Genomic DNA, 25,581 nt, shown 5'->3' with positions numbered 1-25,581 from the left:
TGCTTTAAAATATAAATATTAAGCTTAAGAGATTGGGAACATGAAGTATACCTAACATCAAGGACATGGTTAACATATTGTGTGAAAAATAAACAGCACTGGGCATACCGTCTGTAGGAGAATAAAATTAGAGCTCTACTAATACTGTGCATATGTAGCGATTTAGACCTACAAATATTAATTATGCAAACCCCGATAAAAGAGCTACAGTAGGCTAATATAAAGAAGAATAATAGTTATCATCAATATATGCCCTTCAGAAGGATCGAGTGATAGCATTCTGCAAATATATGCTTATATACACTGATAGTATCAGACTTAACCTCCTATACCTAAGAATAAGGTTTTGCATTATGGGATATAATCAATGATTGAGACTAAGTGTCAGGGTAATATTTAACAACCTCACTATATACACTCAGATGGAAGGAGTTGCAAAGACAAGGGTGATAGAAAGCATAAGCAGGGGGAAAGGGGTTACTAGCAATCACAATAGCGTTATACAAACATAACCCCCCAAGGCTGCAGGCCTCGTCAAAATCTGTGCATACACATGTCCGTACATCAGACCCAGGGATCTTCATCAGCACATGTGTACGACAAAGATTCCATAAATGAGACAACTGTACTTATATGCTTGTATGTGCAGTCTCCAATGTTAGAAACACTGACAAACAAAATAGTTCTTATGGAATACTGACAATTCAGCAATGCAGCTGGTAAACTTCACCACATTAGTATCTTCGGCGGTCAGCCTGTGGTTAAGCAGAAATAACTAAAAGAGAGTAAAAACAGGACAGTACAACTACAAACTTTGTCCCATAGTATGACCAGAAGGTATTCAGTAGTAGCGCTACTAGCAACGTCTCACATATTTGTAGTCTGCAGCTGGTACTTATGTGGGTTCTGAATCTGGGCCATTACGGGTGTAATAGAGAGCTTGGGGGGGGGGTTTCTCATTATCCCAACCCTGATCTAACAAGGGGCCTTGCTGGGGTCTCAGCGTGGGTCAGTATGTGGAGAGAGTAGTCATGCCCGGGAACAACAGGAGATGTAAGTGGAGTCACTTCCATCTCGGCAAGCTGCCTGTACGTGATAACAGAGATATATGTGCTAAGTTCTTTGCGGCCATAGATAGACTTTCCAGCTCTATATAATGTGGTGTGCCTTATTACATCTATGCTCCGTTTAGATCCCAGTGCAGGATGTGCATTCGTCTTTGCGCTCAGCTGAGCCCCCACTTCTACTGACGAGCCTCTGAGTGAACCAAACGGGGTGAGGGCTCTCTGTTGCACCGGTTCAGGAAAAATAGAGTCGGGCTGTAAGGTACTATAGTGTTCGTCTGTGTCTAAGGAGCTATGCTGCCCATCTATGCCTGTCTGCATCGTCAGCATACAACTGAGACCACAACTGTCCTTATTGGACGACACTACCTGGTCTTCGCAGTCAGCTTTATGACTTTGTGGTGAGTCTAATGCAGACCCATCCGTTTCTCTGCCGATATCACTCAGCGGCATTGTAGTCAGCGGTCTGTCCATCACGGCCCTCAGGTCTGCAACCAGAGCCTGCTGGTACAAATCCATGGAGCATTATAAGGCTGCCAACGCAGCACGGATTTGCCTCTCCATGTGAATGTTGAGAAGGTAACAGGTTAACAGGTGTGATTTCAATGCATAAGCCTCCAGAGGCGTGTTGTGGTACGCTCAGCCGCGGTCTCAGCTTGTCAGTAGGCCTCAGTGTCACTTGTATATTAATTATGCTTTTCCATAGTCCCAAAGTGCCGGTCCAGGTCCCGGTGGGTTAGAAGAGCTAAAAAGTGGGGTATTTGCACAATTAGGATACCCTAAATTAGTATTTTAACAGCTAGTATTCAGGAGCTATGAGATGATGCGTCCTATCGTTTAGGCGGTTGGCTCCGCCCCCAATTTTTAATACTTTTATGCTGTGTATTTACAGGTGGCCCTCGTTTTGCGCCAGTTCAATTTGAGCCTTTTCAGAATAATGCCCTTTTTTCAGTCATGTGACTGCTATTGAAAAGCACTGAGAAGCAGTGCTTTGATTAAAATTAGAGCAGGCCAGTAGGTGGAGCTGTCCGCTTGTGTTGCAGCAAAGATATGCATGCCAAGCAGGCTGAAATTAATCATTGTAACCAGACCTGAGCTATCGAGCAGCTTTCAAAGGAACAAGATCTAGCAGCCATTTCCCTTTTATCTTCCTGCCCAGCTGCTTGAAGGTCAGGGTGCCTATAAATCAATCCAGACTGGAATGCATAGAATAGCTGCAGACCCGATATTATCTAACATGCTAACAATGCAGAAAACTGTTTGTAGAAAAATGCAAGTGAAAAAATGTTTTTTTTTCATTAAACTTACTTTGATGATACATTCTGTGTTGTGTGATTATTTTATTAGGTTTATAATGCTGTTTAGCATTTAAAGTCTTAATTTACAAACTTTAAAAATAATGTATTCGGTGTTACTTATGTCAATTTTGAGAGGGGCCTGGAACCTAACTCCCTCACTTCCCATTGACTTACATTATAAACCGGGTTTCAATTTACAACGGTTTCTATTTACAACCATTCCTTCTGGAACCTAATCCCGGCGTAAACTGACGGCTACCTGTACATAAATACACATATAAATACATATGTACACACATATAGACATGTACAGTATATACAGGTGGCCTTCGTTTTACAACTTTTCAGTTTACACCGTTTCAGAATAATAACCTTTTTTTTCCAGTCATGTGACTGCTATTGAAAAGCATTGAGAAGCAGCCAGTAGGTGTAGCGGTCTGCTTGTGTTGCAGCAAAGCCAAGCAAGATGAAATTAATCAGTTTAACCAGACCTGAGCTATTGAGCAGATTTCAAAGGAACACGATCTTCCTGTCTATAAATCGGTCCAGATTGGAATGCATAGAAAGAACTGTTTGCAGAAAAATGCAAGAGAAGTCTGTGTTGTGTGATTATTTTATTAGGTTTATAATGCTGTTTAGCAAATGTTTGTGTTCATTTAACTTAGTTTAATTATATATTCTGTGTTGTGTTATTATTTTATTAGGTTTATAATGCTGTTTAGCATTTAAAGTCTTCATTTCAAAGCTTTAAAAATAATGTATTTGGTGTTACTTATGACAATTTTGAGAGGGGCCTGGAACCTATCTCCCTCACTTCCCATTGACTTACATTATAAACTGGGTTTCAATTTACAACGGTTTAGATTTACAACCATTCCTTCTGGAACCTAACCCTGTCGTAAACTGAGGGCTACCTGTGTATATATATATATATATATATATATAAATATAGACATGTGTGTGTGTATATATATATATATATATATATATATATATATATATATAAATATACTGTATATATGTATCTCAATGTTAAAGCCCTTTGCAAAGGCGGTTCTAGACAAATTTTACTGGGGGGGCCAAGGTGGGGCCAGTGTTTAATCAGGGAGGCACATTAAAAAAAAAGAAACAAATTATATATATATATATATATAATGTGTGTGTGTATAAATGTATATATATTTATAATTTGTGTGTACACACATATATACACACACACACACATATATATACACACATCCATTCACACACATATATACATATACATACACACACACACACACCATACATACACATATATACACACACACACATAAATACACACACATCCATACACATATATACACACATACATACATATACACACATGCACGCGCGTGCAATTTCTGTCCGAGGACTGGATTCTGATTTGCTTATCAGTTGAAGAAGAAGGCAGCTACGTAACGGTGGGGGGAGTTCGGCTGCCATATTTACCGGTTATTAGAGAGGTTAGCGACGCTGATTAGGAAAGAAGCAAGGCGGCAATGCAGGAGGGGTATAGTGCAGGCGCAACTTCGTTTTTTTATTTTCAATATACAATCATGTTAAATGAAGTGTTGACTGTCCCTTTAATCATTTTTATTAGATGGTGTTATTATGAGTGTAACTACTTTGTAATATATTTTTAATGTGTTTTGTAACACTTTTTTTGTTTTGCAAAACAGTTAACCAGAGCTCTGAGGATGCGCTATCCTGGCGAGCATTAACTTTAATTGCACTCAAGCGATTGCCGTCAACTTGTAATACGAAGAGAAAACCTAACGTGCGCAAACATCCGTGGTAAACCCCTTATCACTAACGCGTAACTGTTAGCACTCCACTTGTAATCTAGCCCTTTATTGGTCAGCTGCTCTGTGTTTTGTTGTGCAATGATATAACCGGTGTCAATATACAGGACAAGTTAGTTTGCTTTGTTTTCATGGGACATTCAGATCATGTGTTGCTGCTTCAACCATTGTTTGTTTCTTAATACTTGAAATGTTATTTACTTTTACTGTTCTTAGAGGATAAAATGAACCCCTTTGTTACTCACAGAACACAGGAGAAAAGCTTTGTTACAGCTTTATCACAAAATGGCATTTGGGAACATAGGAGTTAAGTAGATAACTTGCATTTGCTACGAGTAGTTGGGTGCATTTTTACATTTTTTTTTATTTTGTACATAACATTTCTGCAAGGATCTGGTATTCATTGCGTTAGCCAAAAAAAAAAAAAAAATCGCCTAAATCCATCAAGGAAGAAGTGTCCTTTTTAACCCTTTTGCTTCCAGAGCCTAAAAGTTGTTCCCAAGCAGTTCTTACTGTGAAGGAACATCCCAACCTTAGGGTTTGCAAAGGTTAATCAGTATGTGCGTTGTCTGCTGTGTTTGGGTGTGTTGTGTGTGTATAATTGTTTATTAGAACCTTATCCTGCAAAAGAAGTATTAACCAAGTTGCTGGTTGGCACTGCATTATCCCAACTCTGGTTGGCAGCACAATGCAGGGCATTGTGCTGTCACTGGCACTGAGGTTGTTAAAGATGTCTGCCAAGTAGTTATAGCTGTACTAAAGACTTTCTGCTCCCTACTGTATTGTACAGTCCATAACCAGCCATATTAATTGTCTGCTCGCATTAATTGTGATGGTTAACTTTAGTATCTGTGTAACTCTTTCACTACTGTGTCGGATAGCCTACGGTCAGACATGAAAAGTTTTGGGCAGCAACTGGTTAAAAAAAAAGTCTTGCAATGAAATTTACTTTCTTGCCTGAAACTTGTTTGTAAAGTAAATTTCATTTCTTTAAAGCTTACTGTTGGAAAAATATAACATAATTTCTGCTTTTATAAAAAAACAAAAATCATTTGGATACTATTGTTTGAGAGATGCTGGGAGTGCTTATGTGTGTTAGTTGTTTCATGTTGATATATATATATTTTTTTTTCCATTGTTTGAGTTTTGCATTGATTTGTTTTATTTGTATATCTTCAATAAGAAAATAAAAAATATTTAAGCTAAAAAAAAAAAAATATATATACAGGACAAGTAAGGCAATTAAACAATAAACAGACACCTGGTGGAAACCCTGAGCACTAGCAGAATCAGAATCCAGGGGAAAACATGCACATTCTCGCACTAATTACAGTGCAGTGGAAAAAATTATATTGTTAGGGATTACCCTGGTCACCTTTTCTAAACAAACGTTCTTACTATCATCACTTCTTGCAGCTGACTCAATTTAAATCTGCGTCAATTTAAAAAAAAAAATCCTTCAATGGAAACTTCTTAGAAGAATAAGTACAGTACAGTATATGATTATGCCCTTAGAATGTCGGTATCTGATAAGGCTAGTTTTAAGTGGACGAAACATTTTTTTTAAATGCAATCTATTATTACTGTATTAGCAAAAAAAAAAATTAATTATAAACGTGTAATAAATTCGTTATATCAACATGAATAACTTCGTGTTCAAAACGCTGCTAATAACTATATCTATAATTAAAGTAATACCCCTTCCCTTGTGTGATGTGTGTGACCTGCTCCAGGATACAAAACTAAAATGGCCGCAAGCCAATTCTCAAACTACATACTACAATTCCCAGGCTTCCTTTCGACAACATTCTATGCGTAAACCCACCTCCTTTACATCGGACGAGCCCACAAACATTTGATAAGGCATTCAAAGTAAACTGAGCACTTATTTAACTATTTGTTATAACTCACTTATGGAATATTACGAAATACTCTTTTTAAATACAATGTGTAGTTCTTCAAACACTTGCTTTATATTTGTAAGCAAAGTATAGCAAACAATAACAATTTATAACAAATGGCAAAAGTTTGCCCAATTTAAAGATGGCGGAAATTGGCACAGATTAGCAAATGATGCGTCGGGGTGCTTGTTCGTCTCCATTGGGTGTTTCTAGTTTGTCCCGCCATTGAATGAAACTGACCGTTGCCTGAGGTGATAGACACTGCGAGGTGGCCATTCTGTGTTTTTATTGCTTCTGTTTGACGGGAATACCGTAAAGCAGCATGGCTACCATCACTCCTGGTCGCTCTGCGGCTGCTAGTATGCATTCTCCTGGCAGGGGCTCTTCTACTCCGCTTTCTCCCACCAGGATTACTCGCCTGCAGGAGAAAGAAGAGTTGCGGCACCTCAATGACCGCCTGGCAGTATATATAGACCGGGTGCGTTCATTGGAACTGGAGAATGACCGGCTGATGGTGAAGATTTCCGAGAAAGAGGAGGTCACTACACGGGAGGTGAGGATGGGACTGCTACGTGGTTTGGGGGGTGACTGTCATTTCATGGTGGTATAGACTGTAGTTGTGAGTGATCAATGCTGATAGGATAAGAATAATTTGGGTTCTGGGCAGAAGTTACATCTAAGGATATGTCCATGTAGGTGTTAAGAAATGTGTTGCACGGTTGAAGGTGATGTGGATGTTTTGCCTTAATTAAAAAAAAACCCAACAAATTAATAATTGCATCAGTTGGCTGCAGCTGTATGTTGCAACCCTCACTGACAGCTCATCCCTTTTAAAATATTAGCATTATACCAAAATAGAGCCCAATAAAACCGTGACACCTTTGTGGTTCTGCTTCCCAGGACCGTATGATTTATTCTTTATCTTTCTTGTTGTAAGTACTTCATTTTGCTCAGATGGAAGATGTGTTTTGCTTTTTAAATCACTATAATAAGTCATTTAAAGATTGTGGAATACAGCACTTGTGAAATTAAAGATCTCACCCAGCCATGCATAAAGCAGTACTGTATACTAATACTAGAGGTTTGGAAAGTTATGGGTTGTTAAAGACTCCTCATTATTGTGGCACCAGCTTTTGGTTATTTTAGTGTGTGTATATCGTCTGTTCTAAAACTGATGAATGGGATATGGGAGAATCTTTGTGCTCTCATAGATGGGATGGCTCCCTGGACCAGACCAAGGAGTGGCAGACTTCAGCCCATTACCGTAGTTTGAGCGCATGTTGAAAAATGCAAACAGATTCACATGCTCTTAGGTATGGGTGGCAAACAGCCAACATATCTAGCAAATATTTATTATATCTTACCACTACTATGTCAATCACTGCAACACATATATTAGTTATTGGGCTGGTTACAATAATGACCTAAGATTTCTCAGAAATGTCAGTGTAATTGTTACCATAATTTATAATAGTGTTTCTCATAAACAGTGTAACGATTGTATACGTTCTTATTCGTTTCAATATTACAGCAGCTGCTATCCCAAGGTCCCGTGAGATGGGCTTGTTAAAGGGACAGTAAAGTCATGATTAGACATTAGTTATTTAGACAGAGCATAACATTTTAAACAACTTTACAATTTACTTCTATTATTTAATTTTGCTTCCTTCTCATTAACCTTTGCTAAGTTTTTGGCTAGTTAAGCTCAGGATCAGCAAATAACCTAGGTTCTAGCTGCTGATTGGCTGCATATTAATACTGATTGTCATTGGCTCACCCATGTTTTCAGTTAGAAACCAGTAGTGGATTGCTGCTCCTTTTAATACCAAGAGAATGAAACAAATTAGATAATAGAAGTAAATTAGAAAGTTGTTTACAATTGTATTCTCTGTCTGAAACAGAGAACTTTTGGATTTCATGTCCTTTTAAAATACCGGTGATGGGTAACAGGTTTTATTAAAAACTTTCTGGAAACAGTAGTAAATATTTATGGCTTAAAGGGACTGTAAAGTCAAAATTAAACCTACATTGACTTGTTAGAGCATAACATTTTAAACAACTTTCCTATATACTTTGTTTTTAAATTTTGCTTAGTTTTCTTGGTATCCTTTTATTCAAGAGTAATAAAAGGTGAGCTCAGGATCTTGCACACGTCTCTAGTAGCAGCTTTTGCAACATTGTTTTTAGCAATGTTATACATAGTTCCCAAGACTGGTGCTAATGACACCTGCATAATCCTGAGTTTTTAACAGCCTGCTTAGCTTTACACTTAAAGTGAAGGTACATTTTGATGCTAAAGTGCCTGTTTTTTAAAAATCTGATTAAAAACAGAGGCACTTTAATTGATCAAAATTTACATTTCTTTCATGTTGTGAAAGTATTTACCTTTTTAATCTTGACACCCGCTGCATCGTTTTCCCCCGCTTGTCGCAAAGCCTCTTCCCGGGTCTAAAAGAGGAGTCCGGCTTACTCCAATCACGGCTTTGAATCATACACGGATTCCCAGTGGGGGGGGCGTTATTGAAGGATGACCGATCCGTCGTTTCTGGCGTATGAAGAGGCTTGCGACGGCCGGGGGAATCGCTGGAGCGGCTGTCAAGAATAAAAGGTATTTTCACAACACAAGTAAAATGTAAATTTTGATGAATTAAAGTGCCCCTGTTTTTATTCAGATTTTTAAAAACAGGGCACTTTATCATCGAAATGTACCTTCACTTTAACCAAGGATATCAAGAGAACAAAGCAAATTTGGTAATAGAAGTAAACTGGAAAGTTGTTTAAAATCACATGCTCTATCTGAATCATGAAAGTTTAATTTTCACTTTACTGTCCCTCGAACCAATGGTTTAGGACCTATGGATACTTGTACATCTGTTGGCTGGAAATTGATTTCTTATACACTTTTTTTTTTTTAGATTCTTTGTTTATGTTCCTGCATCGTTTAGAACAGTGCTTGACGAATATGTTCAAAAATTAGGAGCCAGGCATATTTCTTAGGAGCCAGACAGTTGGATTTGTATATAGATATATGGAGAATAACCCAAAAAGTTAGGAGTCGGGGGTAAAATTCTAGGAGCCAGTGGCTCCCAGGCTCCTGGGTTTGTCGAGCCCTGGTTTAGAAAACATTGATGCAACATTCAAATGCTTTGGTCATACTGTTTATATGGAGCAGTATAGTAAGCACTCTCAGAAGGAAAATCCCAACAGATAATGCTGCTGCACACGTTGTAAAATAATAAGCCATTTTACTTCATTTGGCTTCTTTATTTTGAATATTATGAATTTTAACCTGACTTAAATTATTATCCAAATGAAATAAATACAGTTAGTTTTTTTTCATTGAAGGTCTAAAGCAAGACCAAGACTTGCTTGCATTTCCAATTCTGTTTGTCATTTCCTAACTTAGTCACCTTTCATCGTTTCCTTGACACAAATAGGACTAAAATACTGAGTTTTATCATGTCGGGCACATGTTTCTGCATGACGTGTGTGATTTGTGTTCTTTCTTCTCTGGAACAAAGGATGACTGAGATATTAAGGAATACATAAGATTTGTCTACTCCCTCCAAGCTTCAATAGTCTTTGGTTTGAATTTTCTTTGTGTTTTTTGTTTTTGTTTTTTGATTCTTACCTGGTTGGAATACATCTTGAATTGTCCAAATGAGGAGCTAGAAAATCTACACAATTCAGTGTTCAGTCTTACATTTCTTTCATAATGTCTTGTTGACATACAGTATTTCTTATGTCACATCCCCTTACTATCATTGTGTGCTACATAATGCTTTTGCTACAGTTCATCCATAAAGCTTCTTGGCTAAATGATCATTTTAGAGAGAGGTTCCTGTAAAGCATTCGTACAATTGTCATCCACAATTTAAAAGGGACATTACATTGGAATGTTTTATTTATTGAAAACATTTCTCACACACACATGAATCATTGATGTGTTGTATGCTTCTTATATTTTATATCATATTAAGCCCCCCCCATAAAAAATTAAAAATAAATGGGAAAGCAATCATTCAGTTAAAAAAAAAAAAAAAGAGCAAAATCCTACTGAAGTATAATCTTAGTTCTGAGAAAATAATCAGTTGTGTAGTTATAGAAGGCATAATTGGTTGTGTGAAGGGAAAAAAAACTGGTAAATCTTTCCCCCCCCCCCCCTGCAGATTTATGCTGCTAAGTTTATTTACGTTGCATGTACATATCAAAGGTTTGCTCTTCAATTGCAGTTCAACTAAATGTACGCTACATTTATTCAAACTGCTTGATAGGGCACGCTGTGGTAAGACAGCAAGCCATGTTAATTTTATTATTTATTACCATAGAAGACATCCTATACATGCATAGTAAGTAAACTTTTTTTTTAGCTGCATAAATCTATACTTTGTCATATATACTTTTTAAAAGTTAAAGGGACATAAAGCCCCAAATTTCTTTTAAGATTCAGGTAGAGCATACTTTAACCATTTGAGTGCTAACGACGGCTGTGAGCTGTTGCAAATTGTCCCAGTCAGGTGCTGACGATGGCTCAGATCCGTCGCTAGCACTCACCCACCTTGAGGGCAATCTGGGGGCTCCCACTGACTCCCACCCCGGCAATCTGGCCTGTATAGTGACAGGTATCGCCGGGGCTTAACGTTTTGTGTGGTGACGTCACGCTCAATGACGTGATGATGTCACCGCAACTTTATTTAAAAATTGCAGTGGACAGTATAGTGAAATGGGGGCATGCTGTTTAGAAGCCTGTATCTCGGGCATCTAAGCAGCTACAGACCCCCAAGATCCACAGTTGGAAAGGTAATCGCCTAACCTTTCCAGGGGTATAAGTCTTGGGGATCTGAAAAAAGAAATAAAAAAAAAAAAAGTGAAAAAATAAATATAATTTTATATATATACTCAAATCCAGCTTAGCACCCAGGTGGGAAATTGCTTAGCACTCAAAGGGTTAAAACATTTTTTACTTCTATTATCAATTGTACTTCTTTCTCTTGGTTTCCTTTATTAAAGAAGCAGCAATCAGCTACTAGGAGTTGGCTAAACACATTGGTAAGCCAGTAGCAAGAGGCATATATGTGCATCCTCCTATCTGCAGCTAACTCCTGAGCCTACCTAGGTATTTTCAATAAAGGATACCAAGCGAACTAACCACATTGGATAAATGAAATACATTTTGAAAATTATTTAAAATTCTTTGTTCAATCGGAATCATGAAATGAAAATTTTGAGTTTCATGTCCCTTTTAAAGGATATCCTTATGCTACATAATTCTGCTAATAGTAAAACCTTTCTTTTGCGAGTGGATTAGTATATTATTTACTGTAGGTTTTTAACTGTGTGTTCTGAAGGGGAAAAAAATAAGTTGACTTGTTTTAAATGTTATCCACTCATGCCATCTGTTGTTCACAAATAGAAATGCAGATATATATATATATATATATATATATATATATATATATATATATATATATATATAGAGTTTTTTTTTTTTTTTTTTTTTCATGGCTTGACAAATGTTAGTTTCAATTGCTATATTTTAGCTTGTCACCCTTCTTTCATCTTTTGTGTCTGATTTATCTGCTTTTCTAATTTTTATTTTATGATATGTTTTATAGATCAAAGGGACATGAAACAAAATTTCTTTCATTATTCAGATACAGAATAGAATTTAACATTCCAATTTACTTCGATTATCTAATTTGCTTAGTTCTTTAGCTATCCTTTGTTGAAGAAAAAACAATACAAATGGGAGAGCCAATCACACGAGGCATCTATGTGCAGCCACCAATCAGCAGCTACTGAGCCTATTTATATATGCTTTTCAACAAATGATATCAAAAGAATTAAAGGACCACTCAATGCAGTAGAATTACATAACAAGTGCATAATAAAGACAATGATTTAACACCTACTCTGAATTTCAAATTAGAGGTAGATTTTTATTTTTTGTTTCTGATAAATTTATTTTTCACCCATTTTCCGGCCCCCTGTGTCATGGTGATAGACATCAGCCAAATCAGACTAGTATACGTATACCCTGTGAGCATGTGCACGTGCTCAGTTGGTTCTTGTTACCCAGAAAGTGTGAGTATGAAAGGACTGTGCAAAATTTTGAAATGAAAGTAAATTGGAAAGTGTCTTTAAAACTGCATGATCTTTCTAATTCAGAAGTTTATTTTGACTTGGTGTCCCTTTAAACAAATGAGATAAAAGTAAATTGGAAAGTGTTTTTTTTTATTTTTTATGTCATGCTTTCTAAATCATGAAATAAAAAATTGTTTCATGGCCCTTCAAATGACCATTAAATATAATAACAATAGAATTGCATGACCAACACGTGCTTAAAGTGAAGGTAAACTTTGATGAATGAAAGCCAGTTTTTTAAAAATACTATTAAAAACAGGGGCACTTTCATTCATCAAAGTTTACAAATCGGCCGTTTTGATTAAAAACTTACCTTTTTTTTTTTCTTTTCACAGCCAGAGCAGCTTCCCCCTCAACTGTAAATCCTCTTTACACGTCAGCAATGACTAATCCGGCTTCTACCAATCACGGCTTTCCCCCCAGGGTGGTTATTGCCTGACGCCATGCTGTGATTGAAGGAAGCCGGATTAGTCCTAAAAAACAAACAAAAAAACAATGCAATAGTTATTAATTTCCTGATAGATTTTAAAAACATTACTTAAAAGGGAAAGTCTAGTCCAGAAATTTTGTTTAAAAAGAGAGAATTTATTAACAAATCCCCAGTTTTGCATAACTAAGTTATATTAATATACTTTTTACCTCTGTCATTAGTTTGTATCTAAGCCTCTGTAGACTGCCCCCTTATTTCAGTTCTTTTTATAGACTTGCATGCTAACCAATCATTGCTGACTCATAAATAACTCCACGGGAGTGAGCACTATGATATATATATATATATATATATATATAATTTTTTTTTTTTTTTTTGTATGCAAAAGTTTAGGCACCCCTGACAATTTTCATTTAAAAATAATTGGGTGTTTGGATCAGCAATTTCATTTTGATCTATCAGATAACTGAAGGACACAGTAATATTTCAGTTGTGAAATTAGGTTTAATGTGCAATATGCATCAAAACAAAATTAGACAGGTGCATACATTTAGGCACCCCAACAGAAATATTGAATCAATATTTATCTTTTAGCAGAAATAACAGCCTCTGGCCACTTCCTATAGTCTGTAATGAGTTTCTGGATGAAGGTATTTTGGACCATTCCTCCTTGCAAAACTTCTCCACTTTTACTTAGGGGATCAATCCGTATAAGTTTTTAAGGCTGTCTGCTGCTAAGCAACAAATAGGACCATTCACACCGGTGTAACCCGTATGGAGTTTGAGCGCAATTACATGAGTGACGTCTATTCTGGTATAGCCCACATAATATGAACACTATATGTTTAATAAACATAATACATATGTGGGATATTACCTGCGGGTATATATGATATGACAATCTGACAAAGGAATCCTTTTTACTGAGACTAATGGTGTATTGTGATTAGCTGAATGGTATCTATACACTATATATTAAAGCACTAGATATAGTTATGTCTTGGAAATTCACTGTGTATTTAATGTGTGCTTAGATTTGTAAACAAGCAACTAATGTTGCCATGGAAACGCAATTTTGATGGGTGGGGCTTAGCATATTTAAGTTTCACTGTTAATATTTGCACATTGTTTGGTCTGAGGAAGGGGTCTGCGAACCCCAAAACGTTACCACTTAATAAATAAGAATTATTTTATCTAAATCTAGCAAGTGCAGTCCCTGCTTGACAAATACTACTGTTATATTGACTTTGCACCCTGGTTGAAGACCTACCTAAACTGTGAGTGCAGATACACAAGGGGGAGGGTGTGTGTGTATTAAATAAATGTAGATGGTCAGATGTTTATGGCTCCTGATATTGACTTGCTTATAGATTTTGAACAAATTTGTCCAGCCGTGACTTACATTTTAATAAGGTAGTTAATTTGCTTGACTCACAAGAAGACTTTGATATTTTTTTTTCTTCTTTAAAAACCTTACTGATTATTTTCTTTCAGGTTAGTGGAATAAAGAATCTCTATGAATCGGAGCTTGCTGATGCTCGGCGAGTCCTTGATGAAACCGCAAAAGACAGAGCAAGGCTACAGATAGAACTGGGGAAATATCGATCTGAACTTGATGAGCTAACAAAGAAGTAAGCATACTTCCTCCAGTTTACTCTTCTCATGTGCTACAGTGTGAGCTTAATAGCTTTTGAATTGATGCATGTGTTTAAAAGTGCAGAGTTGGAATTTTTAATTGTGTGTGTGTGTGCGCACGTATTTTAGTATATACTTTGTGTACATAGTTTAAAATAAAAATGAGAAGTGTAAAAGTGACAAAAGTGCCTGCTTACAAAGTTAACAGATATGGATTAGACTTTCTCGCAGAATATATGGTATAGGTAACCCAAAACAAGAGGATCTAGGTTTCTTGTTAACCCGTCGGCTAATTATTTAGCCCCCCATTAGAAGACCTCTTGTAATACCTTTTTTATAATAATAATAATAATACAAATTATAGTTACTTTTAGTCACACCAAAAAGAGATCCTTGGGCTAAATACCGTATTAAGTAAGATGTATCTTATAATATCACAAACATAAAACTAATTCAGATAGAGCATGCAACTTTCTAATTTACTCCTATTAATTTTTCTTCTTTCTCCTATCTTTATTTGAAAAACAAGGCATCTAAGTTTTTTTTTTTTTTTTTTGGTTCAGTACTGTGGGCAGCACTTTTTTTTTATTGGCGGATGAATTATCCACCAATCAGCAAGAACAACCCCGGTTGTTCACCAAAAATGGGCCGGCATCTAAACTTACATTCTTGCATTTCAAATAGAGATAGCAAGAGAATGAAGACAATTTGATAATATGAGTAAATTAGAAAGTTGCTTAAAATTGCATGCTCTATCTGAATCACGAATGGAAAAATTTGGGTTCAGTGTCCCTTTTAAGCTAGATATAGTATTAGGTTGAACATAACTTATATTCGCACAAAAGCAGACCTGATCCCACTATAAGTGTTTAGCATATATCAACTTCATATCGGATTTGTAAACTGCTTCTTATAACATAACGCATTAGAGATACCAAAAGTATGACTTTTACAAATAGAATAGACAAGATTAGCAAGAGAAGAAGGAAATAAGCTAGGTTTGGCGTCCTCGTTATTTTAGTCAGGGCAATATAAATAACTCTAGTCCAATTGTAAATCCATCCAGTACAAAGTATACTTTTTTTTTTTTTTCAAATCAGCAGAGCGTCCCATATAAGATATATACTGGAAAATTTTATCTATGTGTTAAACGTCTCAGCTTGTTTGTTTACTTCATCCTGTAGCACTGACCATTGGGATTATTTATAGATATACCAAAGATTATATATAGCAATGATAATGTCTTATACGCAGGCCACTAGAAACAAAGAACTTTAACCAAAACGATGTATGCAACACTGTCCAGTAGAGCTGCAACAACTAATCATCATAATCGATTATGAAAATAGTTGTCAACGAATCTCATAATCGATTAATCGATTAGTTGGTTTTTCAACCTTTATAAGTATATATTCGTTATTTTTAGAGCGGACTAGATATTTCCCCTAAACTTATAGCTGGTAATTTACCATTGCATATAGAGATTCAAGATATTTTTATGTTAGAATGAAGTCAAGGGTTACTTTGAGAGGCCCCTTGCCAAGGTAGAAAACACTTAGCATTGGTGAAGAGCTAACAAAGATAAATATCCCACTTTGGTGAAATTGGCAAAACCCTACTTATACACCTCAACAGCCTTTTCTCTGCTGCAGGAAATATAGCTGCAAACAGAGAACCAGATTTAGCCAGAAGCATGTGGACATGTTGATATTTTTGCATTTCAATGCAAAGTTTCTGAAAGAGTGAATAACAGAATGTTATTAACAGTGATAGTCTAACTCTTTCTAGTTCTACCTCTTTTCAAACAGTTTGTGGTTTTGTTTAATTATAAAACTGTGCTCTGCTGCTTAAAAATTGAAGAAACAGTTGTGTTAATCTAAAGTTTTGGTCTGAAGTTTATATTTGTAACACTTATGTGGATTTTATTAAAACATAGAAAACTATTATTGATTCTCTTTTTATCCAATTAGTCGATTAATGGAAAAAATAATCGTCCGATTAATTGATTATGAAAATAATCGTTAGTTGCAGCCCTACTGTCCAGTAATGATTCTGTACGATGGAAGTGTAGTTTTATCACTCGGCAAAGCGTCCCATACCAGATATATTAGAAACAGTTGTATCCATATATTAAGCGTTTCAACTTGTATATTCCTATTTTTCATCCTGTAGCACTGTCCATATAAATTCTATATAAATATGATATACTTGTATCAGAGAGAGTATTTTTAGAAGACAGAGCCAGTAGGAATAAACCTTCAACCCTTATTGTATATAGTAGTAAAGTGTAAATGGTTCTTATGAGCTCAAAGCATTTAGTATGATAATCTGGTTGTGTATTGCGGCAATGTGACCAGAGGAATACTTTTTAATGTAAATTGTTTTTTTTTAATTTTTTTTAATGTAAATGTTTTTTTTCTGGCAGCGACACCTCTGTATTTTAGCCGGAGGGAGGGTCTAATAGCAATGTCTTTCCGCTTGGGACAAGACCTGTGCTATTTTACCCAGACAATCCCTTAATGACAGACGTACAGGGTACGTCACGGTTGTTAAGGGCTTAAGTGTCCCTTAGTTTATTACTCTGCCTCCTCGGTTACTACTCAAAATGAGTTTTTTTTTTTTTTATCAGATTTGTTAAAATCAAAGCGTAAAATTTTCTAATCTCTTTTTATAACCAAATTTGCTTTATTTCTTTGTATCCTTTGTTGATCGAACATAAATGCACTACTGGGAACTAGCTGAACACATCGAGTGAGTTAAAACGACTCAAGTCAAAATTAAACTTTCATTATTCAGAGCATGCAATTTTTTTAGTTTTTTTTAAAACAACCTTCCAATTTACCTCCATAAAAAAAAAAGTGCAGTCTTTTTATATTTAAACTTTTTGAGTCACCAGCTCCTACTGAGCATGTGCAAGAATTCACAGAATAAGCATATGTGCATGATGGCTGTCACATGGTACTGTATGCATTTGTGATTGGCTGATGGTTGTCACATGGTACAGTGGGAGTGGAAATAGACAACTTTAAACATTGTCAGAAAAAATAATCTGCTATTCATTTGAATTTCAGATTAAGTGCTATTGCATTGTCTTGTTATCTTGCATTTGTTGATTATGCAAATCTACTGTGTTGACTGGTCCTTTAAGAGCATAAGATGCATATATCTGCAGCCACCAATCAGCAGCTAGCTCCCAGTAGTGCTTTCCTGCTCCTGAGCCCACCTATGTATTTTTCTCAACAAAGTAGATGATAGAAGTAAATTGGAACATTGTTTAAAATTGCATACTCTATCTGAATCATGAGTTTAATGTTGACATTACTGGCCCTTTAATCCCATTATTCCCCTGCAAATCTATGTAGACAGAATCAATCCCTTACTAAATTTCAAGAATAGAAAATTGCTTTCAGTGGGCTATATCTGCACAATGACCTACATGAGAGGAGGGAGTAGCAAGCAGTAAAAATAAAAGTGAAACCTCTAATATTTTTTATGTTTCCCCTTCCAATATAGTATAGCTGAAAAGTTGATCAAACTATTAAATTGGAGATAGTTTACCTCCCAATATTTCCATAAATATCTGTATGTCTTATGGTATATAACCAAATCAGTATTTTTCTGATAAAACTGTAAACCTATTTTGAAACATTATTCTAAAAATGAAACTGATTTTAAATAGTCTTGCTGACCTAAATCAAATCCACCCTGCTCTTTCCATTGTAGAGGTTATCTTCTGTTAGTGGCACTTTATTAGTTGATTCCATTGCTTTTGAACAGCTTATTTATTAATGAAACCCATGTGTTAAAACAGGTGGATTTTGCAGTGTCCTTTGACCCTGGTCTAGATGCCAGCAGCTGTTCTAGATCATCATAATGCTCTTTCTCTTAAAGGGACACTCAGGTTAAATTAAACTTTCATGATTCAGATACAGCATGTAATTTTAAACAACTTTCCAATTTACTTCCATTAAAAAAAAGTGCACAGTTTTGAGTCACCAGATCCTACTGAGCATATGCAAGAATTCAGACTACACGTATATGCATTTGTGATTGGCTGATTGCTATCACATGGTACAGGGGGAGTGGAAATATACATAACTTTGAAATATGTTATAAAAAAATCTACTACTCATTTGAAGTTCAGACTAAGTGCTATTGCATTGTCTTGTTATCTTGCATTTGTTGATTATGCAAATCTAATGTGTTGACTGGTCCTTTACCAGCATTTTCATTTACTTCACTTAAACAAAGACTGCATTAAGTAGTTAAACTGGAAGCAACTGACAGCTGTGCTCTGAGATGTATGTTGAAAGCAGGGGCTGAGCAATTTTAATTTAAAGGGACAGTCTACGCCAAAATATTGTTTAAAAAGATAGATCATCCCTTTTTATTACCTATTAACCAGTTTTGCACAGCCAACACAATTTAATACGCTTTTTGCCTTTTATTATCTTGTTTCTAAGCCTCTTCTGACAGCCCCAGATCGCATGGCTATTTATCTATTGAATTGCATTTTAGCCAATTAGTGCTGTGTCCTGCATAACTCCACTGTAGTGAGCACAATGTTATCTATATGGCACGCATGAATTAGCAGTCTCTTGTTTTGATAAGCTAAAAAAGCATGTGATAAGAGGCTTCTTGTAGTGGCTTAGAAACTGTCAGAAATTTTGAGTTTTAAATGTTATAAAGTATATTAATATAATAATGTTGGTTGTGTAAAGCTGGTGGAATCGGTAGTAAAGGTGTTTTATACTGTAGACTGTCCCTTTAAGCTTAGGAGCCAACTACACCATTTTCTTAGAACCAGTATGTATACACACAAATGGGTCATGCCCACATTATGCTACTAGGCGGTTGACGCTAGTGGACACATTATGGGGTGTACGTTGGAAGCAAACTGTAAGACTCTAACCTATTAGCAGACTTTGGCACGGGATAAAGAGAACAGAAATGCTAACCTAGCCACAGACTCTTCAGGAAAAATCTTATATTTGGGAGAGCAAAGAAACCCTGAGAACCCGGTGTGGATAGTGCATGCATACCTATTAACCAGTACCTTTTCAGGGTAATTCTTGTGAGTAGGCACCCCTCTGGGCCCCCTTCTTTCCCCCTTTTTTTTTTTTTTTTTAACTTTAATTATTTTATCACTGCATGTTACACTATGAGATGCACATTTGTATGCTTCCTTTTTCGTACATACTGTGTGTATGTGTGGCCCTTTTTTATTTAAATTAGCAAACCTAATTTGTAAGAGGAAACACCTATTGGCTTTTGCCTATAAGGGTTTATAGATCAGTGGAACACTGAGGCTAATTTTCAGGGAGTGGTTTCCCCTAAGGAAATTCAGTCATTTTGCAGGAAAGAGATATGCTGAACTTTATGAATGTCATTTAGGGTTACAAATGGCTGGATTCCCAACAGACACTACAACATTTTACTATAAAAAAATAGATAGTATGCATTAGCAATAAAGTGTGATGTTGCAGATGATTTGCTAATAAGCAGATACATGGTTTAAACAATTTTTTTTTTTTTTAATGGCAAAATTTCTACACACGTCCTGTCCAGGCAAATACCCATTTATTAAAAAACCCTTTTTGGTGTTTTTTTTAATCTCCTTAGCATTGTCATGTAAATAACTCATGTGCTGGTCTAAGCAATCACTATGTAGCATGGGCAAACGATCTTCTCCTGGCTCTCTGTAAAGAGTGACTTTTAAAACTTAATAAAATACAGTTTTACATTATTATTATTTTTTAGTTTTTTGAAGTGCATATTAATTCCCAAACAGCTTACTTGCTGGTGTGGACAAAGCCATGTTTATATATAATTTATTGCAATTTCTTCTAGAAGCAACAAGGGGGAAAAATTGTGTTGTGTTTTTTTTTTGTTTTTTTTTGTTTTGCTAAAACTTTTACACATCTTGCATTCATCTACAGTTTAGCAAAAGTGAGAGATTATTGAAACATACGGATTGTTTAATCAGAATACATAGCAGAAAGGCAAGATTGTTTCTATACAGCTATATGTGGAATAGTTCAAAAAGCTAGCCAGCTAGTAAAGTTTGTGGATCTGTAACACCCTGCTCAATATGGTGTACATGTACATAGTTTTGTTTTTTGTGTAAATTGGTTATTATCTTGTTCAGTGTGTGTGTATGTATGTGTGTGTATATACATTTATTTTACTTTTATATATCACTTTTCTCAGCTACAAGAAGAAAGATGGAGATCTGTCTACTGCACACAGTCGCCTTAAGGACCTGGATGCTGCATTCCACCGCACTGAGGCAGAACTTGGAACGGTCCTTGGGGAGAAACGGAATCTAGAGGCAGAAATAGCAGATCTGCGTGCTCAGCTAGCTAAGGTATGGCTTCCACAGAATGAGTGTATATGTGTCTAGGGCTTCACTGCATGCCACACCCCCAGCCCTTCAAGGGTTTAGTGTGACTCTCATCACCACTAAACATATAAAATCAGTAATCTGTTGCTGAAGAAAAAGCAGTTCCACACTTCCCATTACGTCATTAGCCATTTTATTTGTACTAAATTAATGTAAATTAAGTTAATTACTTGTTATGTAATCTTTAACCAAAATATACTTATAACCTTATTTTATTTGGAGGCATTAATGAGTATGTTATGTTGACCTTTTACTAATCTCATTAGTTACTGGCCTTCCATAAATAAAGTTTGAAGACCCCTGCCCTAGAGAAGTGGTTCCCAACCATATATATTAGACTATTGATACTTGTGTGACCTTTTTAAATGTTTTCTAATTTGTCTTTTACACCCTAGGCGGGACTCTCATTGAGTACTAAGTAAATAGATGGTATTATGTAATGTATATTTAAAGGCACAGTTTACCCAAAAATGTTCTATTTAATTTTGTTCAAAGTGATCAATTTTATCTTCTGGAGTGTATTAAATTGTTTACAAGTAGCTGATTTACCCTTATTTCGGCATTTTGAAGCCCCGGCGATGCCTGTCACTATACAGGCCCGATCGCCGGAGTAAGAGCGGATGAAAGCCTCCAGACCTTCCTCAAGGCGGGAGAGGTCTAGCGATGGTTTCTGTTCCGTTGTTGGCACTCATGAGATTAAAAAGATAGGTAACACCTTTACTACCCCTTCCCCAGCTTTGCACAACCAACATTGCTATATTAAAGGGACAGTAAACGCCAACATTTTTGTTTTAAAATATAGATAATACCTTTTATTTACCATTACCCAGTTTTGCATAAGTTATATTAATTTGCTTTCTCTTGTTAAGTGTATTCAGTCCACGGATCATCCATTACTTATGGGATATATTCCCTTCCCAACAGGAAGTTGCAAGAGGATCACCCAAAGCAGAGCTGCTATATAGCTCCTCCCCTCCACGTCATATCCAGTCATTCTCTTGCAACACTCAACATAGTAGGAAGGTGTGAGAGGAGTGTGGAGTTTTTATACTTAATTATTTCTTCAATCAAAAGTTTATTTTAAATGGCACCGGAGTGTGCTGTTTTTTTCTCTCAGGCAGTATTTAGAAGAAGAATCTGCCTGCGTTTTCTATGATCTTAGCAGAAGTAATTAAGATCCACTGGCTGTTCTCGCACATTCTGAGGAGTGGGGTAACTTCAGAAAGGGAATAGCATGCAGGGTTCCCTGCAGATGAGGTATGTGCAGTAAAATATTTTTCTAAGGAATGGAATTGACTAAGAAAATACTGCTGATACCGATGTAATGTAAGTACAGCCTTAAATGCAGTAGTAGTGACTCTTATCAGGCTGATGAATGTATATGCAGTAAAGTAATTTTCTAAGGAATGGAATTTGACTAAGAAAATGCTGTTAATACTGAAGTAATATATGAGCCTTAACTGCAGTAGAAGCGACTGGTAGCAGGCTTATTGATAACACTGCATAACTTTTAAAATGTATGTTTAAAACGTTTACTGGCATGTTATTCGTTTTTTGTGAGGTACTTTGGTGATAAATCTTTTGGGGCATGATTTTTTCCACATGGCTGATGTATATTTCTGCATAGTAACAGTTAACTGAGTTTTCCCACTGTTGTAATATGAGTGGGAGGGGCCTATTTTAGCGCTTTTTTGCGCAGTAAAAATTCAGTCAGTCTTCCTGCTTCTTCCTCCTTGATCCAGGACGTCTCTAGAGAGCTCAGGGGTCTTCAAAATTCATTTTGAGGGAGGTGTAATCAGTCACAGCAGACCTGTGACAGTGTGTGACTGATAAAAACGTTAAATTGATTATCCGTTTTGGGTATTTAGGGGTTAATCATCCATTTGCTAGTGGGTGCAATACTTTGCTAACTTAATACATTTACTGTGAAAATTTGGTTGCTATAACTAATTTGGTTCATTGTTATTTCAACTGTGACAGTTTTTTTGTGCTTCTTAAAGGCGCAGTAGCGTTTTTTATATTGCTTGTAAACTTATTTGAAAGTATTTTCCAAGCTTGCTAGTCTCATTGCTAGTCTGTTTAAACATGTCTGACTCAGATGAATCTGTTCACTATGTTTGAAGGCCAATGTGGAGCCCCATAGAAATATGTGTACTAAATGTATTGATGTCACTTTACATAAGTCAATCTTTATCTGTAAAGAAATTATCACCAGACAACGAGGGGGAAGTTATGCCGACTAACTCTCCTCACGTGTCAGTACCTTCGCCTCCCGCTCAGGAGGCGCGTGATATTGTGGTGCCAAGTACATCAGAGAGGCCCTTACAAATCACTTTGCAACAAGACATGGCTGCCGTTATGACAGAGGTATTATCTAAATTGCCAGAATTAAGAGGCAAGCGCGATAGCTCTGGGTTAAGGACAGAGCGCGCTGATGATGTGAGAGCCATGTCCGATACTGCGTCACAATTTGCAGAACATGAGGACGGAGAGCTTCATTCTGTGGGTGACGGATCTGATCCAGGGAGACCGGATTCAGAGATTTCTAATTTTAAATTTAAGCTTGAGAACCTCCGTGTATTGTTAGGGGAGGTATTAGCGGCTCTGAATGATTGTAACACGGTTGCAATTCCAGAGAAATTATGTAGGCTGGATAGATACTATGCGGTGCCGGTGTGTACTGACGTTTTTCCTATACCTAAAAGGCTTACAGAGATTATTAGCAAGGAGTGGGATAGACCCGGTGTGCCCTTTTCCCCTCCTCCGATATTTAGGAAAATGTTTCCAATAGACGCCACCACACGAGACTTATGGCAGACAGTCCCTAAGGTGGAGGGAGCAGTTTCTACTTTAGCTAAACGTACCACTATCCCGGTGGAGGATAGTTGTGCTTTTTCGGATCCAATGGATAAAAAATTAGAAGGTTACCATAAGAAAATGTTTGTTCAACAAGGTTTTATCTTACAGCCCATTGCATGCATTGCGCCTGTCACTGCTGCTGCGGCATTCTGGTTTGAGTCTCGAAGAGGCCATTCGCACAGCTCCATTGGATGAGATTATGGACAAGCTTAAAGCACTTAAGCTAGCTAACGCATTTGTTTCTGATGCCGTTGTACATTTACCCAAACTAACGGCTAAGAACTCCGGATTCGCCATCCAGGCGCGCAGAGCGCTATGGCTTAAATCCTGGTCAGCTGACGTGACTTCTAAATCTAAATTGCTTAATATTCCTTTCAAAGGGCAGACCTTATTCGGGCCCGGCTTGAAAGAAATTATTGCTGACATTACTGAAGGAAAGGGTCATACTCTTCCTCAGGACAAGGCCAAATCAAAGGCCAAACAGTCTAATTTTCGTGCCTTTCGTAACTTCAAGGCAGGAGCAGCATCAACTTCCTCCGCTCCAAAACAGGAAGGAACTGTTGCTCCTTACAGACAGGGCTGGAAACCTAACCAGTCCTGGAACAAGGGCAAGCAGGCCAGGAAACCTACTTCTGCCCCTAAGACAGCATGAAGAGAGGGCCCCCTATCCAGAAACGGATCTAGTGGGGGGCAGACTTTCTCTCTTCGCCCAGGCTTGGGCAAGAGATGTCCAGGATCCCTGGGCGTTAGAGATCATATCTCAGGGATATCTTCTGGACTTCAAAGCTTCTCCTCCACAAGGGAGATTTCATCTTTCAAGGTTATCAGCAAACCAAATAAAGAAAGAGGCATTTCTACGCTGTGTACAAGACCTCTTAGTAATGGGGGTGATCCATCCAGTTGCGCGGACGGAACAAGGACAAGGTTTTTACTCAAATCTGTTTGTGGTTCCCAAGAAAGAGGGAACCTTCAGACCAATCTTGGACCTAAAAATCTTAAACAAATTCCTAAGAGTTCCATCATTTAAAATGGAAACTATTCGAACCATCCTACCCATGATCCAAGAGGGTTAATACATGACCACAGTGGACTTAAAGGATGCTTACCTTCACATACCGATTCACAAAGATCATTATCGGTACCTAAGATTTGCCTTTCTAGACAGGCATTACCAGTTTGTAGCTCTTCCCTTCGGGTTAGCTACGGCCCCCGAGAATTTTTACAAAGGTTCTGGGCTCTCTTCTGACGGTGCTAAGACCGCGAGGCATAGCGGTGGCTCCGTACCTAGACGACATTCTGATACAAGCGTCAAGTTTTCAAATTGCCAAGTCTCATACAGAGATAGTTCTGGCATTTCTGAGGTCGCATGGGAGGAAGGTGAACGTGGAAAAGAGTTCTCTATTACCACTCACAAGAGTTCCCTTCCTAGGGACTCTTATAGATTCTATAGAGATGAAGATTTACCTGACGGAGTCCAGGTTATCAAAGCTTCTGAATGCTTGCCGTGTCCTTCATTCCATTCCACGCCAGTCAGTAGCTCAGTGCATGGAAGTAATCGGCTTAATGGTAGCGGCAATGGACATAGTACCATTTGCGCGCCTGCATCTCAGACCACTGCAATTATGCATGCTAAGTCAGTGGAATGGGGATTACTCGGATTTGTCCCCTCTACTAAATCTGGATCAGGAGACCAGAGATTCTCTTCACTGGTGGCTTTCTCGGGTCCATCTGTCCAAGGGGATGACCTTTCGCAGGCCAGATTGGACGATTGTTACAACAGATGCCAGCCTTCTAGGTTGGGGCGCAGTCTGGAACTCCCTGAAGGCTCAGGGATTATGGACTCTGGAGGAGAAACTCCTCCCAATAAATATTCTGGAGTTGAGAGCAATATTCAATGCTCTTCTAGCTTGGCCTCAGTTAGCAACACTGAGGTTCATCAGATTCCAGTCGGACAACATCACGACTGTGGCTTACATCAACCATCAAGGGGGAACCAGGAGTTCCCTAGCGATGTTAGAAGT

The 25,581-nt window shown here is 37.2% G+C and overlaps 1 protein-coding gene across 1 annotated transcript in view; it reads left to right on the top strand.

Annotated features, from left to right (window-relative positions):
- The first annotated feature begins 6,316 nt into the window (after positions 1-6,316).
- LMNB2 (lamin B2) overlaps positions 6,317-25,581 on the top strand; it is a 94,917-nt gene continuing 75,652 nt past the window's right edge. The window contains exons 1-3 of the mRNA XM_053703028.1: positions 6,317-6,642; positions 14,158-14,294; positions 20,509-20,665. Of these exons, the coding sequence (XP_053559003.1) occupies positions 6,412-6,642; positions 14,158-14,294; positions 20,509-20,665 (525 nt within the window). The 5' untranslated portion in view covers positions 6,317-6,411. The remainder of the gene's footprint in view (positions 6,643-14,157; positions 14,295-20,508; positions 20,666-25,581) is intronic.

Source organism: Bombina bombina, chromosome 2 (assembly GCF_027579735.1).
Source record: "Bombina bombina isolate aBomBom1 chromosome 2, aBomBom1.pri, whole genome shotgun sequence".
NCBI classification, from domain to species: Eukaryota; Metazoa; Chordata; class Amphibia; order Anura; family Bombinatoridae; genus Bombina; species Bombina bombina.
This window is presented reverse-complemented; position numbering and strand designations above follow the sequence as displayed.